General features: G+C 49.7%; 1 protein-coding gene across 3 annotated transcripts in view; it reads left to right on the plus strand.

The window, feature by feature from the left end:
• LOC148479307 (von Hippel-Lindau disease tumor suppressor-like) overlaps window positions 1–15,725 on the plus strand; it is a 69,470-nt gene that overhangs the window by 45,743 nt on the left and 8,002 nt on the right. For all 3 annotated transcript variants that reach the window (XM_088454648.1, XM_088454645.1, XM_088454646.1), the window contains 7 exons: window positions 1,141–1,329; window positions 2,805–2,869; window positions 3,545–3,656; window positions 6,515–6,624; window positions 8,207–8,399; window positions 15,199–15,261; window positions 15,352–15,561. In XM_088454648.1, coding sequence (XP_088310774.1) covers window positions 1,141–1,329; window positions 2,805–2,869; window positions 3,545–3,656; window positions 6,515–6,624; window positions 8,207–8,399; window positions 15,199–15,261; window positions 15,352–15,561 — 942 coding nt within the window. The remainder of the gene's footprint in view (window positions 1–1,140; window positions 1,330–2,804; window positions 2,870–3,544; window positions 3,657–6,514; window positions 6,625–8,206; window positions 8,400–15,198; window positions 15,262–15,351; window positions 15,562–15,725) is intronic.

Below are 15,725 nucleotides of genomic sequence, written 5' to 3' on the forward strand. Positions count from 1 at the left end.
GAGTCAGACTGCTCTTAGCCAATCAGAGGGCACTGTGAATGTCGACATGCTGACTGCATACTTATGTTATTTCAAATTTCCATAAACCTACAATAAAATAAAATAAATATTAGTAATGTATATAATAATAAAATACAGATGTGATGTTAATCTATAACTCCTGTAAATAATATTTCTATAAGCGGTGAGTTATTAGTAATCTCAGATTTATGTGCCTTACATTTGATATAGTGACAGAACTCCTTGATGACATCTAATAACCATATAGTTTACAGTATGGACTGCACTATCCCGTATTAATATACCTCATATATAATTTGGGTGTAGTGTCCCTTTAAATTGTTGGGGCAGAGGTCACATCGGTTTATAATGAGACAGTAAATGCGGATCTTGGGGATCTGTGTCCTTTTCGGTATGTAGTCAGGATGCCGGCGGTCGAAATGCCGACCGCCGGCTTCCAGACTGTCAAATCCCTGCATGGGACTAATGAAAGGCGTTGAATTCCCGACGCCTATCATTATCCACCCGACGAAAATCCTGACGCCTGGCATACTGAACGAAGGTAAGGACCTTTTAGCCGCGGTAGGAGCAATTAGGTTTAAGGACTCCCGGGGGGACTTAGGGTTAGGGACCCACCCGGGAGGGTATGGCTAGGGTAAGGGGGGCTTAGGATTAGGCACCCCCGGGGGAGGTTAGGGTTAGGCACCCCCCCGGGAGGGTTAGGTTTAGGGTGCGGGGAGGGGGGGGTAGGTTTAGGCACCCCCGGGGGAGGTTAGGGTTAGGCACCCCTCCGGGAGGGTCAGGTTCAGGGTTGCAGGGAGGGGGGGTTAGTTTTAGGCACCCCTGGGGGCGGTTAGAGTTAGGCACTAGGAGGGGGGTTAGGGTTAGGGGGGGAAAAGGAGTAGGGATAGCCTACTTACCTCTACTTACCTCTGTTGGGATCTTCGCCCATCGGGCTGCCGGCGTCGGGATTTCAACCTGACGTCCGGCAGTCTTACATACCGATTCCATCATTTTCTGTGCACAAATTTGACAGCATTTTTGTTGTCACATGAACTTAATAGTGAATAGAATAAAAAATACAGGTATAGACATTACATTATGCAATCAGGTTGCTAAATAACCTCTGTCTAATGAAAGGCATTGAGCATCCCGCAGCAAGAGATTAGCCTAGCTCCCAGCGCATCCTGCCAGCACTGGAAACCGCAGCAATTGGACGAAGCCACCGACAAATTCAGCACTGACCGGAAAATACACAGCGGCCAATTTGCTGATGTCTTTATAGGACGGAAAGCAGACAAAATATATGCAATAAAGAGGCTAAAAGAGGTAAATTATTATTACCACATTTGTTTGTACATTGCTGGGGCATTCTGTAGTGCTGTATAATTAGAGGTTACATCCGATGACAAAAGGGAACTGGCAGATTTGCATAGGGACATCCCTGTAGACAGGGAGACAGTCTGATGGAGAGTGGCAGAGAGTTACAGAGATGGACAGCCCTGGAGACAGGGAGAGAGCGTGACGGAGAGTGGCAGAGAGTTACAGAGGTGAGGGGCAGCCCTGGAGACAGGGAGACAGTCTGATGGAGAGTGGCAGAGAGTTACAGAGGTGAGGGACAGCCCTGGAGACAGGGAGAGAGCGTGACGGAGAGTGGCAGAGAGTTACAGAGGTGAGGGACAGCCCTGGAGACAGGGAGAGAGTGTGATGGAGAGTGGCAGAGAGTTACAGAGATGAGGGACAGCCCTGGAGACAGGGAGAGAGTGTGATGGAGAGTGGCAGAGAGTTACAGAGGTAAGGAACAGCCCTGGAGAGAGTGTGACGGAGAGAGTTACAGAGGTGAGAAACAGCCCGGGAGACAGGGAGAGAGACTGATGGTGAGTGGCAGAGAGTTACAGAGGTGAGGGACAGCCCTGGAGACAGGGAGAGAGTGTGATGGAGAGTGGCAGAGAGTTACAGAGGTGAGGGACAGCCCTGGAGACAGGGAGAGAGTGTGACGGAGAGTGGCAGAGAGTTACAGAGGTGAGGGGCAGCCCTGGAGACAGGGAGACAGTCTGATGGAGAGTGGCAGAGAGTTACAGAGGTAAGGAACAGCCCTGGAGAGAGTGTGACGGAGAGAGTTACAGAGGTGAGAAACAGCCCGGGAGACAGGGAGAGAGACTGATGGTGAGTGGCAGAGAGTTACAGAGGTGAGGGGCAGCCCTGGAGACAAGGAGAGAGTCTGATGGAGAGTGGCAGAGAGCTACAGAGGTGAGGGACAGCCCTGGAGACAGGGAGAGAGCGTGACGGAGAGTGGCAGAGAGTTACAGAGGTGAGGGACAGCCCTGGAGACAGGGAGAGAGTGTGATGGAGAGTGGCAGAGAGTTACAGAGATGAGGGACAGCCCTGGAGACAGGGAGAGAGTGTGATGGAGAGTGGCAGAGAGTTACAGAGGTGAGGGGCAGCCCTGGAGACAGGGAGAGAGTGTGACGGAGAGTGGCAGAGAGTTACAGAGGTGAGGGGCAGCCCTGGAGACAGGGAGACAGTCTGATGGTGAGTGGTAGAGAATTACAGAGATGAGGGACAGCCCTGGAGACAGGGAGAGAGTCTGATGGTGAGTGGCAGAGTTACAGAGGTGAGGAGCAGCCCTGAAGTCAGTCTGATGGTGAGTAGCAGAGAGTTACAGAGGTGAGGGGCAGCCCTGGAGACAGGGAGAGAGTGTGATGGAGAGTGTCAGAGAGTTAGAGAGAGAAGAGAATATGGTGTGTGTCATGTGTCAGTATATTACTCTTAGCACTGAGCAATATTTGTGCTTTCTCCTGCAGACGGAGGGTGAGCAGATGGACAGGTTACATTCCTTCTTCCACACAGAAGCACAAATAAGTTTTCGGTAAGAGCAGAAACAGAAACACCAAACATTACTCCTTTAGTAACCTGCAGGTGCTGAGGGAATCATGGCAGAGCCTGTACTCACTGATTCTGATGGATCTAGCCATCTTCTGCAGACTGTGCATGCACGAAAACAGCAAACACTGTCTGTGCATACACCGCACAAAGCGGCAAGAAGCTCAATACAGGCACATCACTATATAACAGGCACATCACTATATATACTGATGTTTGTATGGAGTGATATTATATCATTTATTTTATCATCGTATGCCTCAGGGTCTTTTCCTGCATCCAGCTGCGTTGTCCAAAGCAGCATCGGATAAGCTGCATACCATCGGACGGCCGACCCATGGGGTCCCACAACCGGCCACCGCAGTTTAGAGGAAGAGGCCAGGAAATCTCCGTCAGACGACGGAGATCCCGGCTTCTTCCCTCCCCTGCAATGGCGGCGACACGCCGCCCCGTCCCTGCCCACAAACGACAGCAGACTGTCAATCACTGCCAGTCTGTGAGCGAGTTAGCAGGACCCATTCTGTACAGTCACAGAATGGGTCCTGCGTCTGCGCAGATTCCCAAACATGGGGAATCTGCATTTAGCAGTGCACGCGGAATCAGGCCCTGTGTCTATAATAGCAGAAGCTTTGTGGCTGATCTCTTCCCGTTTATGTTTCAGCTGTAAGCACCACAATCTGCTGCCACTGTTGGGTTTCTGTCTGGAGAACAAGCACTTCTGCCTCATTAACCAGTTCATGAAGAACGGTTCTCTAGATTCTGCTCTACAGGAAGTAAGTTCAGTGTCTCCGGCTTTGTCATGGAGAAGAGAGAAAGATAACCGAGTGCTATTATTACCTTTGTCAGGTGATTACAAGTAATAAATAAAAGGCAGGAACATCTGGAAAGCTTTTCCTGTACTAAGAGAGGATGTTCCCGTCCACCAGGCCCATCTCTGGGTATGACAGCTCAGAGACTATTGTAAGGTGCCAGATCAGCAAAGCTCTTCCTGTAGCTCTTTTTGGAAAACATGGCCTGTAACCAGTGACGCTGCGATTTGCGGATGCGGCGTGATTGGATGATTCACAAATTTGACGAAACACTCTGTTCTCCATATTGCACCGATTCGGGGGCTGAAGGAATGAATCACTGGATCATTATGCTCGGCCTTTCTTGTAAGCGGCCGCTCGTTCGCTACGAGCGATGTTCGCACATCTGCGCATGCGTATGGGTTGTAATACGCATGCGCGAACCAGTCAGTGCGGTCAGAATTCGTGTGCTCGCAAAATAGCGAATGCCTGCTAATTTGAGTGACAGGATGAGGCGTTTGTGGGTGGTAACAGGGGAAGGTGCTTGAAAACGGGGAGTGGAGATCCGAACGCAGGCGTGCCAAACGGTCAAAACGGGCATTTTAAGGGTGAACATAATTAACAAAGCAGCGTCATCGACCACGTCACTTGGTTGTCTTTTAGCCTGAACTGCTCGCAGTGATTGTGGTAGGAAAATGCTACCACAAGAATAGCGAGCAGTTCATACGCCGTTCGATGTACTCGATTAATCTAATAAATAGCGGAGATGACGTATGATGCGAGCGGCCAGGGGGCGTTTTTTCAAAATAGCGAGCGCATGTTTCGTTCGCTCGTTCAGACATAGAGGCGTGAACAGACCGCAAAGAGCGAGCGCTCAATTTAAATATCCGGCCCCTTTTTCAGAACGTCCGTCCGCAAATAGCGTTCGGCTCTGAATCAGGCCCTGAATGACTAAATACAGATATTAGCAGGAATAGATTAGGTAATGCTGGAAAAAAAAAAGTTAATTGTAAATTTGAAGAATGAATACAAAGGAGCTGATCTTAGTCACATGTGGAAGTGGATGTAATTACGGGTGGGTATGATCAGTGATGTGGGGGTTTGGCCAGTGCCATGTGGGTGTGACAAGTTATGCGTTGGTGTGGCCAGTGCCTTGTGGGTATGGCCAGTGTCATGTGGGTGTGACTAGTTGTGTGGGTGTGGCCAGTGCCTTGCGTGTGTGATCAGTACCATGTGGGTGTGGCCAATGTCATGTGGGCATGTCCACACTCTACACTATCAGCTCCAATGTCTCCCTAAATATGTAAAGGTATAAAAATTGCATCATTTTGTGGGGAAGATACAAATGTAATACTTATGATTTATGACAACTGGAGGCTACTTATCATAATGCTGTCATGATTATGGGCCTATTTATATGAGGAGGCCTGGAGCTGGAGCTCCATCCGCTCCATTGTTAATCTGCCCGTGGGGGCGCCAATTGATTTCATGCCGGCAGCCACAACATCATTAGGATCTGCGCCAGCCCAATGCTAGGTGCAAGCGTTCCGTCAGAGACAGACTCATGCGGAGCTTTACATACACACCCACAACACTCCCATGGCACATCCATAATGCACAGTGGTAACGAGCCATCGCTTTGCCACCACCCAGTTCACGCCCCAAAACGCCCTATTTCACGGAAACACAGATCCGGCCAAGTTGCATCCGATTCTAATGGGAGAAAAAATGTGTAAAGTTGCTTCTGTGCACACATGGATGCACATACTCGCTGTTTGCATCCCTGAAGAGAGATCCGTGCAACTCAGAATCAGCGCCATACCGTGCACAGGTCCCGGTGGCACCTGCAGAGGCCACTTGCTTCATCTGACCACATTTACAAGTTTTTTAAGACAAGGATGAGTACAGATGGAGCACTGCCTATTCCCCTCTCACTGTGGTGCGTACACACTGTGCGATTAGGAAAGACAGTACGATTACAACATCGTAATCGTACAGTCGTTCCTGATCCCCTGTAGTGCCTACACTGAGCGATCAGTCATTCAGTGTAGGCACCCTCCATCATTCCTGAACATGCCAATCTGTCGTTATCGCCAGATTGACCCGCATGTTCAGGCGATGATAGATGTTGGAAACGACCAGCGGGAGCGCGCATCGCTGGTTATTTCCGACATTATAGTGCACTCTTTGTGCCCGATTGTACGATTACGATCTCATAATCGTGCAATCGCTCAGTAATATCGCCCAGTGTGTACGCACCATAAGGCGCACAGGAAGCCAGTGATGAGACGTAAAACGGCTGAGACACAGCCCAGAACCATCTTTGGCCGCTGCTGTCTGAGTACAACTAGATTTCCATAGTGCAGATGTTTACAGAACAAGACAGTGACACCTGGGGATTAGGAATTTGCGCAGGCCGAGGGCAGATGTGTGGAGTGAGGGCGCTCGGTGCACAGAGTGTAGCCCATGTAAGCGCACCGCTGAGCCTGTTTTTGCAGAGCAGTGATGAAAATAAAAAGATTTCATTTTACAGAGTGAGATTATTGTAACATAAGAGCAATACTCGCTGCGCGGCAACCATTTGTTATTTAACTCCGGTTCCCATCTCATACTTTAATGGGACCTATTTTGCAACTTTATGTTGCACTTTGTCCTCACAGATAGAAAGAAAAAAGTGTCACGTGTAATAGAAACAATCGCTTTCACGTCCTCGCAAAATGCGTCTCCCGAGCTCGGACAGTAGGTTTGGGACTTCACGCTGGGCAGCAGACCATCCAGCTGCAGTGGTGCAAAATGGCGCACTGTACGTTATTCTGCCATGTACTATGTTATATATTTTACAGGCTGGAACTGATACGCTGAGCTGGGCGAAGAGGCTGAGCATCGCTACAGGGCTCCTCCGAGCCGTCAGCCACTTGCACGAGTCCGGGATATTTCATGGGAACATTAGGAGGTGGGAGCACAAGTCAGACCATTTGCTAAATACAATTTCTCTCTTACTTCATATTAAAGTAACACTTTAACCGCAGGTACACGTATAACCCATTGTGTGACTTCCCTAACTCCAGTACATAGAAACACACAAGCATCCGCTTTGCTGGGTGTCATTTCTGTGTTCCTATGATACATTCTGGTTCCTCTTTCTTTTTCCCAGCAACTTTAAACCCTTTCAGTGCCAAATGATAGAGAATTTCATACATGTAAGTTTAAGCCTCATCCCTGTGAAATCCATCTCTACACTTAGGGGGTCACTAGGGGCACTTGCAACAGCTCCGATCCCCCAGCCCCTCTATGATGCTGAAGAATTGGATATGCATTTCCTATGGTTGAGCTAATCTAATGTAATCCATGACATAGGGGGATGCACAGCCTGGTTGGGGATCCCCTTAATTCATCTGGGAACCCCACTATTCATAAAAACTGGCATCATATGTGCGGTTCTTACATAGCAGCTGCAACATCTGATTGCCAGTTAGAGAGACAGAGGGGGATAAAGAATACAGGTGCGTACACACACAACGATGTTAGTAACCAACGATATAGTGAACGATTTTGGTTCAGATTTTCCCTTGAAAAAGTGAACGAAAATCGTTCACTAAAAATCGTTGGTTACTAAAATAATGAACGATTTTTTTAATCATGCATACAGTGAATGGAAATCGTTCATCATTCTGCACATGAACGATTTTCTGAACGAAAATAATTTGATGGACAGTCAGAATGCGCATGAACGATTATCGTTCAGCTTAAAAAGATGAACGATTTTATAAACAATTTAAAGATAACGACGTCGTTATAGTTAAATCGTTCAAAAAAATCGTTATGTGTGTACGCACCTTTAGGTATTAGTGGGTCTATTTACTAATCCTTGGATAGAGATAGAGTGAATGGAGAGAAAGAACCAGCCAATAAGCTCCTAACTGCCATGTCACAGGCTGCGTTTGAAAAATGATAGGTAGGAGCTGGTTGGTTGGTACTTCGGGCCTGATTCAAACCCGCTCGCGAGCGCATAGCCATAGGAACGCCTCCGTCTGGCAGCCACGCCCCCAGCACGCCAACCAAAGGGGGCGTGCTGTCAATCAACATCGACAGCACGCCCCCTTTTGTGTGAGACCCATAACGACGGCTACCCCGTCGTGCGCATGCGCACTAGGGCACCATCGACCCGCTTGCGAGCGTACAGCGCTCGCGAGCGGGTCTGAATGAGACCCTGAGTGCAGTATACTCCCAGCCATTTGTGAGTAGTCATTGTGCCTGGCCCTCAATAGTAATTAGCCTGAAACAGTGTGACAGCAAGGACATGACAATAGGACTAACATTGGACTCCCCCATTGTGGGTGCCTGATTTCATTATGAACCCCAACAATGTAGGGGAAGTAATGGGGGGCAGTGAGGGCGGGAGTTTAGAGGAATGCAGTCAGTACTACGCCCGCGCCCCCTAATACCAGAGTGAACCTCAGTATAACTATGACATCACAAGTATGACATGACATCACAAGACTCGTAGCTTATTCCTCATTCTCTTTTCCTTTCAGCTCCAACGTCTTGCTGGATGAGGATTTCTCCCCAAAGCTGGGACACTCTCGGCCTTGTCTGCGGACAGACAGATCAGCAAGTTACACCCAGAGGAAAACCTGCGAGTTGCAGAGGTACCAAACCTACCTGCCAGACAGCTTCCTGAGGAACGGCCAGCTGACCGCACAGACGGACATCTTCTCTTGTGGCGTAGTAAGTGACCGCACAGAGGGACATTTTCTCTTCTGGCGTAGTTAGTGACCGCACAGACGGACATCTTCTCTCCTGGCGTAGTAAGTGACAGCACAGACGGACATCTTCTCTTGTGGCGTAGTAAGTGACCGCACAGAGGGACATTTTCTCTTCTGGCGTAGTAAGTGACCGCACAGACGGACATCTTCTCTCCTGGCGTAGTAAGTGACCGCACAGACAGACATCTTCTCTTCTGGCGTAGTAAGTGACCGCACAGACGGACATCTTCTCTTCTGGCGTAGTAAGTGACCGCACAGAGGGACATCTTCTCTTCTGGCATAGTAAGTGACCGCACAGAGGGACATTTTCTCTTCTGGCGTAGTAAGTGACCGCACAGACGGACATTTTCTCTCCTGGCGTAGTAAGTGACCGCACAGACGGACATCTTCTCTTGTGGCGTAGTAAGTGACCGCACAGAGGGACATTTTCTCTTCTGGCGTAGTAAGTGACCGCACAGACGGACATCTTCTCTTCTGGCGTAGTAAGTGACCGCACAGACGGACATCTTCTCTTGTGGCGTAGTAAGTGACCGCACAGACGGACATCTTCTCTTCTGGCATAGTAAGTGACCGCACAGGGGGACATCTTCTCTTCTGGCGTAGTAAGTGACCGCACAGACGGACATCTCCTCTTCTGGCGTAGTAAGTGACCGCACAGGGGGACATCTTCTCTTCTGGCGTAGTAAGTGACCGCACAGACGGACATCTTCTCTTCTGGCGTAGTAAGTGACCGCACAGGGGGACATCTTCTCTTCTGGCGTAGTAAGTGACCGCACAGACGGACATCTTCTCTTGTGGCGTAGTAAGTGACCGCACAGAGGGACATCTTCTCTTCTGGCGTAGTAAGTGACCGCACAGACGGACATCTTCTCTTCTGGTGTAGTAAGTGACCGCACAGACGGACATCTTCTCTTCTGGAGTAGTAAGTGACCGCACAGACGGACATCTTCTCTTCTGGTGTAGTAAGTGACCGCACAGACGGACATTTTCTCTTCTGGAGTAGTAAGTGACCGCACAGACGGACATCTTCTCTCCTGGCGTAGTAAGTGACCGCACAGACAGACATCTTCTCTTCTGGGGTAGTAAGTGACCGCACAGAGGGACATCTTCTCTTCTGGCGTAGTAAGTGACCGCACAGACGGACATCTTCTCTTCTGGTGTAGTAAGTGACCGCACAGACGGACATCTTCTCTTCTGGAGTAGTAAGTGACCGCACAGACGGACATCTTCTCTTCTGGTGTAGTAAGTGACCGCACAGACGGACATCTTCTCTTCTGGAGTAGTAAGTGACCGCACAGACGGACATCTTCTCTCCTGGCGTAGTAAGTGACCGCACAGACAGACATCTTCTCTTCTGGGGTAGTAAGTGACCGCACAGACGGACATCTTCTCTTCTGGGGTATTAAGTGACCGCACAGACGGACATCTTCTCTTCTGGCGTAGTAAGTGACCGCACAGACAGACATCTCCTCTTCTGGCGTAGTAAGTGACCGTACAGACAGACATCTCCTCTTCTGGCGTAGTAAGTGACCGCACAGACAGACATCTCCTCTTCTGGCGTAGTAAGTGACCGCACAGACGGACATCTTCTCTTCTGGCGTAGTAAGTGACCGCACAGACGGACATCTTCTCTTCTGGCGTAGTAAGTGGCCGCACAGACGGACATCTTCTCTTCTGGCGTAGTAAGTGACCGCACAGACAAACATGTTCTCTTCTGGCGTAGTAAGTGACCGCACAGACGGACATCTTCTCTTGTGGCGTAGTAAGTGACCGCACAGACGGACATCTTCTCTTCTGGCGTAGTAAGTGACCGCACAGACGGACATCTTCTCTTCTGGCGTAGTAAGTGACCGCACAGACGGACATCTTCTCTTCTGGTGTAGTAAGTGACCGCACAGACGGACATCTTCTCTTCTGGAGTAGTAAGTGACCGCACAGACGGACATCTTCTCTCCTGGCGTAGTAAGTGACCGCACAGACAGACATCTTCTCTTCTGGGGTAGTAAGTGACCGCACAGACGGACATCTTCTCTTCTGGGGTATTAAGTGACCGCACAGACGGACATCTTCTCTTCTGGCGTAGTAAGTGACCGCACAGACAGACATCTCCTCTTCTGGCGTAGTAAGTGACCGTACAGACAGACATCTCCTCTTCTGGCGTAGTAAGTGACCGCACAGACAGACATCTCCTCTTCTGGCGTAGTAAGTGACCGCACAGACGGACATCTTCTCTTCTGGCGTAGTAAGTGACCGCACAGACGGACATCTTCTCTTCTGGCGTAGTAAGTGGCCGCACAGACGGACATCTTCTCTTCTGGCGTAGTAAGTGACCGCACAGACAAACATGTTCTCTTCTGGCGTAGTAAGTGACCGCACAGACGGACATCTTCTCTTGTGGCGTAGTAAGTGACCGCACAGACGGACATCTTCTCTTCTGGCGTAGTAAGTGACCGCACAGACGGACATCTTCTCTTCTGGCGTAGTAAGTGACCGCACAGACGGATATCTTCTCTTGTGGCGTAGTAAGTGACCGCACAGAGGGACATCTTCTCTTCTGGCGTAGTAAGTGACCGCACAGACGGACATCTTCTCTTCTGGCGTAGTAAGTGACCGCACAGACGGACATCTTCTCTTCTGGCGTAGTAAGTGACCGCACAGACGGACATCTTCTCTTCTGGCATAGTAAGTGACCGCACAGACGGACATCTTCTCTTGTGGCGTAGTAAGTGACCGCACAGACGGACATCTTCTCTTGTGGCGTAGTAAGTGACCGCACAGACGGACATCTCCTCTTCTGGCGTAGTAAGTGACCGCACAGACAGACATCTCCTCTTCTGGCGTAGTAAGTGACCGCACAGACAGACACCTCCTCTTCTGGCATAGTAAGTGACCGCACAGACGGACATCTTCTCTTGTGGCGTTATAAGTGACCGCACAGATGAACATCTTCTCTTCTGGCGTAGTAAGTGACCGCACAGACGGACATCTTCTCTTGTGGCGTAGTAAGTGACCGCACAGAGGGACATTTTCTCTTCTGGCGTAGTAAGTGACCGCACAGACAGACATCTCCTCTTCTGGGGTAGTAAGTGACCGCACAGACGGACATCTTCTCTTCTGGCGTAGTAAGTGACCGCACAGATGAACATCTTCTCTTCTGGCGTAGTAAGTGACCGCACAGACGGACATCTTCTCTTGTGGCGTAGTAAGTGACCGCACAGAGGGACATTTTCTCTTCTGGCGTAGTAAGTGACCGCACAGACAGACATCTCCTCTTCTGGGGTAGTAAGTGACCGCACAGACGGACATCTTCTCTTCTGGCGTAGTAAGTGACCGCACAGATGGACATCTTCTCTTCTGGCGTAGTAAGTGGCCGCACAGACGGACATCTTCTCTTCTGGCGTAGTAAGTGACCGCACAGACGGACATCTTCTCTTGTGGCGTAGTAAGTGACCGCACAGACGGACATCTTCTCTTCTGGCGTAGTAAGTTACCGCACAGAGGGACTTCTTCTCTTCTGGCGTAGTAAGTGACCGAACAGACGGACATCTTCTCTTCTGGCGTAGTAAGTGACCGCACAGACAGACATCTTCTCTTGTGGCGTAGTAAGTGACCGAACAGACGGACATCTTCTCTTCTGGCGTAGTAAGTGACCGCACAGACAGACATCTTCTCTTGTGGCGTAGTAAGTGACCGCACAGAGGGACATCTTCTCTTCTGGCGTAGTAAGTGACCGCACAGACGGACATCTTCTCTTGTGGCGTAGTAAGTGACCGCACAGAGGGACATTTTCTCTTCTGGCGTAGTAAGTGACCGCACAGACGGACATCTTCTCTTGTGGCGTAGTAAGTGACCGCACAGACGGACATCTCTTCTGGCGTAGTAAGTGACCGCACAGACGGACATCTTCTCTTCTGTCGTAGTAAGTGACCGCACAGACAGACATCTTCTCTTCTGTCGTAGTAAGTGACCGCACAGACGGACATCTTCTCTTCTGGCGTAGTAAGTGACCGCACAGACGGACATCTTCTCTTCTGGCGTAGTAAGTGACCGCACAGACGGACATCTTCTCTTCTGGCGTAGTAAGTGACCGCACAGACGGACATCTTCTCTTCTGGCGTAGTAAGTGACCGCACAGACGGACATCTTCTCTTCTGGCGTAGTAAGTGACCACACAGACGGACATCTTCTCTTCTGGCGTAGTAAGTGACCGCACAGACGGACATCTTCTCTTCTGGGGTAGTAAGTGACCGCACAGACGGACATCTTCTCTTCTGGGGTAGTAAGTGACCGCACAGAGGGACATCTTCTCTTCTGGCGTAGTAAGTGACCGCACAGAGGGACATCTTCTCTTCTGGCGTAGTAAGTGACCGCACAGACGGACATCTTCTCTTCTGGCGTAGTAAGTGACCGCACAGACGGACATCTTCTCTTGTGGCGTAGTAAGTGACCGCATAGAGGGACATCTTCTCTTCTGGCGTAGTAAGTGACCGCACAGACGGACATCTTCTCTCCTGGCGTAGTAAGTGACCGCACAGACGGACATCTTCTCTTCTGGGGTAGTAAGTGACCGCACAGAGGGACATCTTCTCTTCTGGCGTAGTAAGTGACCGCACAGATGGACATCTTCTCTTGTGGCGTAGTAAGTGACCGCACAGAGGGACATCTTCTCTTCTGGCGTAGTAAGTGACCGCACAGACGGACATCTTCTCTTCTGGCGTAGTAAGTGACCGCACATACGGACATCTTCTCTTCTGGGGTAGTAAGTGACCGCACAGAGGGACATCTTCTCTTCTGGGGTAGTAAGTGACCGCACAGAGGGACATCTTCTCTTCTGGTGTAGTAAGTGACCGTACAGACTGACATCTTCTCTTCTGGGGTAGTAAGTGACCGCACAGAGGGACATCTTCTCTTCTGGCGTAGTAAGTGACCGCACAGAGGGACATCTTCTCTTCTGGGGTAGTAAGTGACCGCACAGACGGACATCTTCTCTTCTGGGGTAGTAAGTGACCGCACAGAGGGACATCTTCTCTTGTGGCGTAGTAAGTGGCCGCACAGACGGACATCTTCTCTTCTGGAGTAGTAAGTGGCCGCACAGACGGACATCTTCTCTTCTGGAGTAGTAAGTGACCGCACAGACGGACATCTTCTCTTCTGCGTAGTAAGTGACCGCACAGACGGACATCTTCTCTTCTGGCGTAGTAAGTGACCGCACAGACGGACATCTTCTCTTGTGGCGTAGTAAGTGACCGCATAGAGGGACATCTTCTCTTCTGGCGTAGTAAGTGACCGCACAGACGGACATCTTCTCTCCTGGCGTAGTAAGTGACCGCACAGACGGACATCTTCTCTTCTGGGGTAGTAAGTGACCGCACAGAGGGACATCTTCTCTTCTGGCGTAGTAAGTGACCGCACAGATGGACATCTTCTCTTGTGGCGTAGTAAGTGACCGCACAGAGGGACATCTTCTCTTCTGGCGTAGTAAGTGACCGCACAGACGGACATCTTCTCTTCTGGCGTAGTAAGTGACCGCACATACGGACATCTTCTCTTCTGGGGTAGTAAGTGACCGCACAGAGGGACATCTTCTCTTCTGGGGTAGTAAGTGACCGCACAGAGGGACATCTTCTCTTCTGGTGTAGTAAGTGACCGTACAGACTGACATCTTCTCTTCTGGGGTAGTAAGTGACCGCACAGAGGGACATCTTCTCTTCTGGCGTAGTAAGTGACCGCACAGAGGGACATCTTCTCTTCTGGGGTAGTAAGTGACCGCACAGACGGACATCTTCTCTTCTGGGGTAGTAAGTGACCGCACAGAGGGACATCTTCTCTTGTGGCGTAGTAAGTGGCCGCACAGACGGACATCTTCTCTTCTGGAGTAGTAAGTGGCCGCACAGACGGACATCTTCTCTTCTGGAGTAGTAAGTGGCCGCACAGACGGACATCTTCTCTTCTGGAGTAGTAAGTGACCGCACAGACGGACATCTTCTCTTCTGCGTAGTAAGTGACCGCACAGACGGACATCTTCTCTTCTGGCGTAGTAAGTGGCCGCACAGACGGACATCTTCTCTTCTGGCGTAGTAAGTGACCGCACAGACGGACATCTTCTCTTGTGGCGTAGTAAGTGACCGCACAGACGGACATCTTCTCTTGTGGCGTAGTAAGTGACCGCACAGAGGGACATTTTCTCTTCTGGAGTAGTAAGTGACCGCACAGACAGACATCTTCTCTTCTGGCGTAGTAGTGACCGCACAGACGGACATCTTCTCTTCTGGCGTAGTAAGTGACCGCACAGACGGACATCTTCTCTTCTGGTGTAGTACGTGACCGCACAGACGGACATCTTCTCTTCTGGCGTAGTGAGGAGGGAAAACAAGGTTTCATTACAAAATACAGGAGTGTGTCAGAGATCGACACAAACACAGCAGTAGGGAGTAATGACAGTGTGTCCATCGCTTATACACAGTGGAGGCAGCCATTTTACAGACTGAACTACCATTTTATTCCCTTCTGCTGTATTCATGACCTGATGGAATGGGCGAGGTTGAAGTCTCTGCATACTTGCGGACAGCTTGTTTTATTTTTTGATCCAAATCAGTGATTTTGTGAAAGAGCCTTTCACAGATATATGGCAGTGGGCAGTTAGCACTTTCCAATTTTTTTTTTTAGATATAATTATTTTTAGAGCCACATGCGCTTCCATTTCTGTCATACAATGGAAACATGTCTGTAACATCCTCCTGTAACTCCTGACCTGTTTTTAGGTTCTAGCAGAAATTATGACCGGGATGAAACCCTGTGACAAGAGCAGAGACCCATTTTACCTGGTAATAATAGCGGTCGCAGCCTCCATGGTTATGTATGAAGATATCTTTCCTGCACATAGAACCTGATCCCAGGTTGTCTCTTATATGTAGAAAGATCTGGTTTTCCTGGAGATGGAGCAGGCGAAGATGGGGGTGGAGTCCAAATGCAACAAGATGGAGTCTGCAGAGATGGTTTGTGCAAAGGAAATTAGCATGAAATATGTGGATACAAAGCCTTGGAAACTGCAGACAGACGCTGCGTTTTATCTGGCTTCTGCAGTCTGCTTGTGTCTGACGAAAAAGAAGGTTCTGTTATCAGAGGTAACACAGCTTATGCATATGTACGTCAATGTGCTTTGGCTAAAATCTAAAACATCTCTCAGCAATTGGCTGCATCTGCAAACATCATGGAAAAATGTCTTCCCTTGGTAGTGGACAGTAGGGGGCGCTGCTGGTGTTGTACAAACTAAGGGGTCAATCCAGTT

Source organism: Taudactylus pleione, unplaced genomic scaffold (assembly GCF_031769625.1).
Source record: "Taudactylus pleione unplaced genomic scaffold, aTauple2 ptg000624l, whole genome shotgun sequence".
NCBI lineage: Eukaryota > Metazoa > Chordata > Amphibia > Anura > Myobatrachidae > Taudactylus > Taudactylus pleione.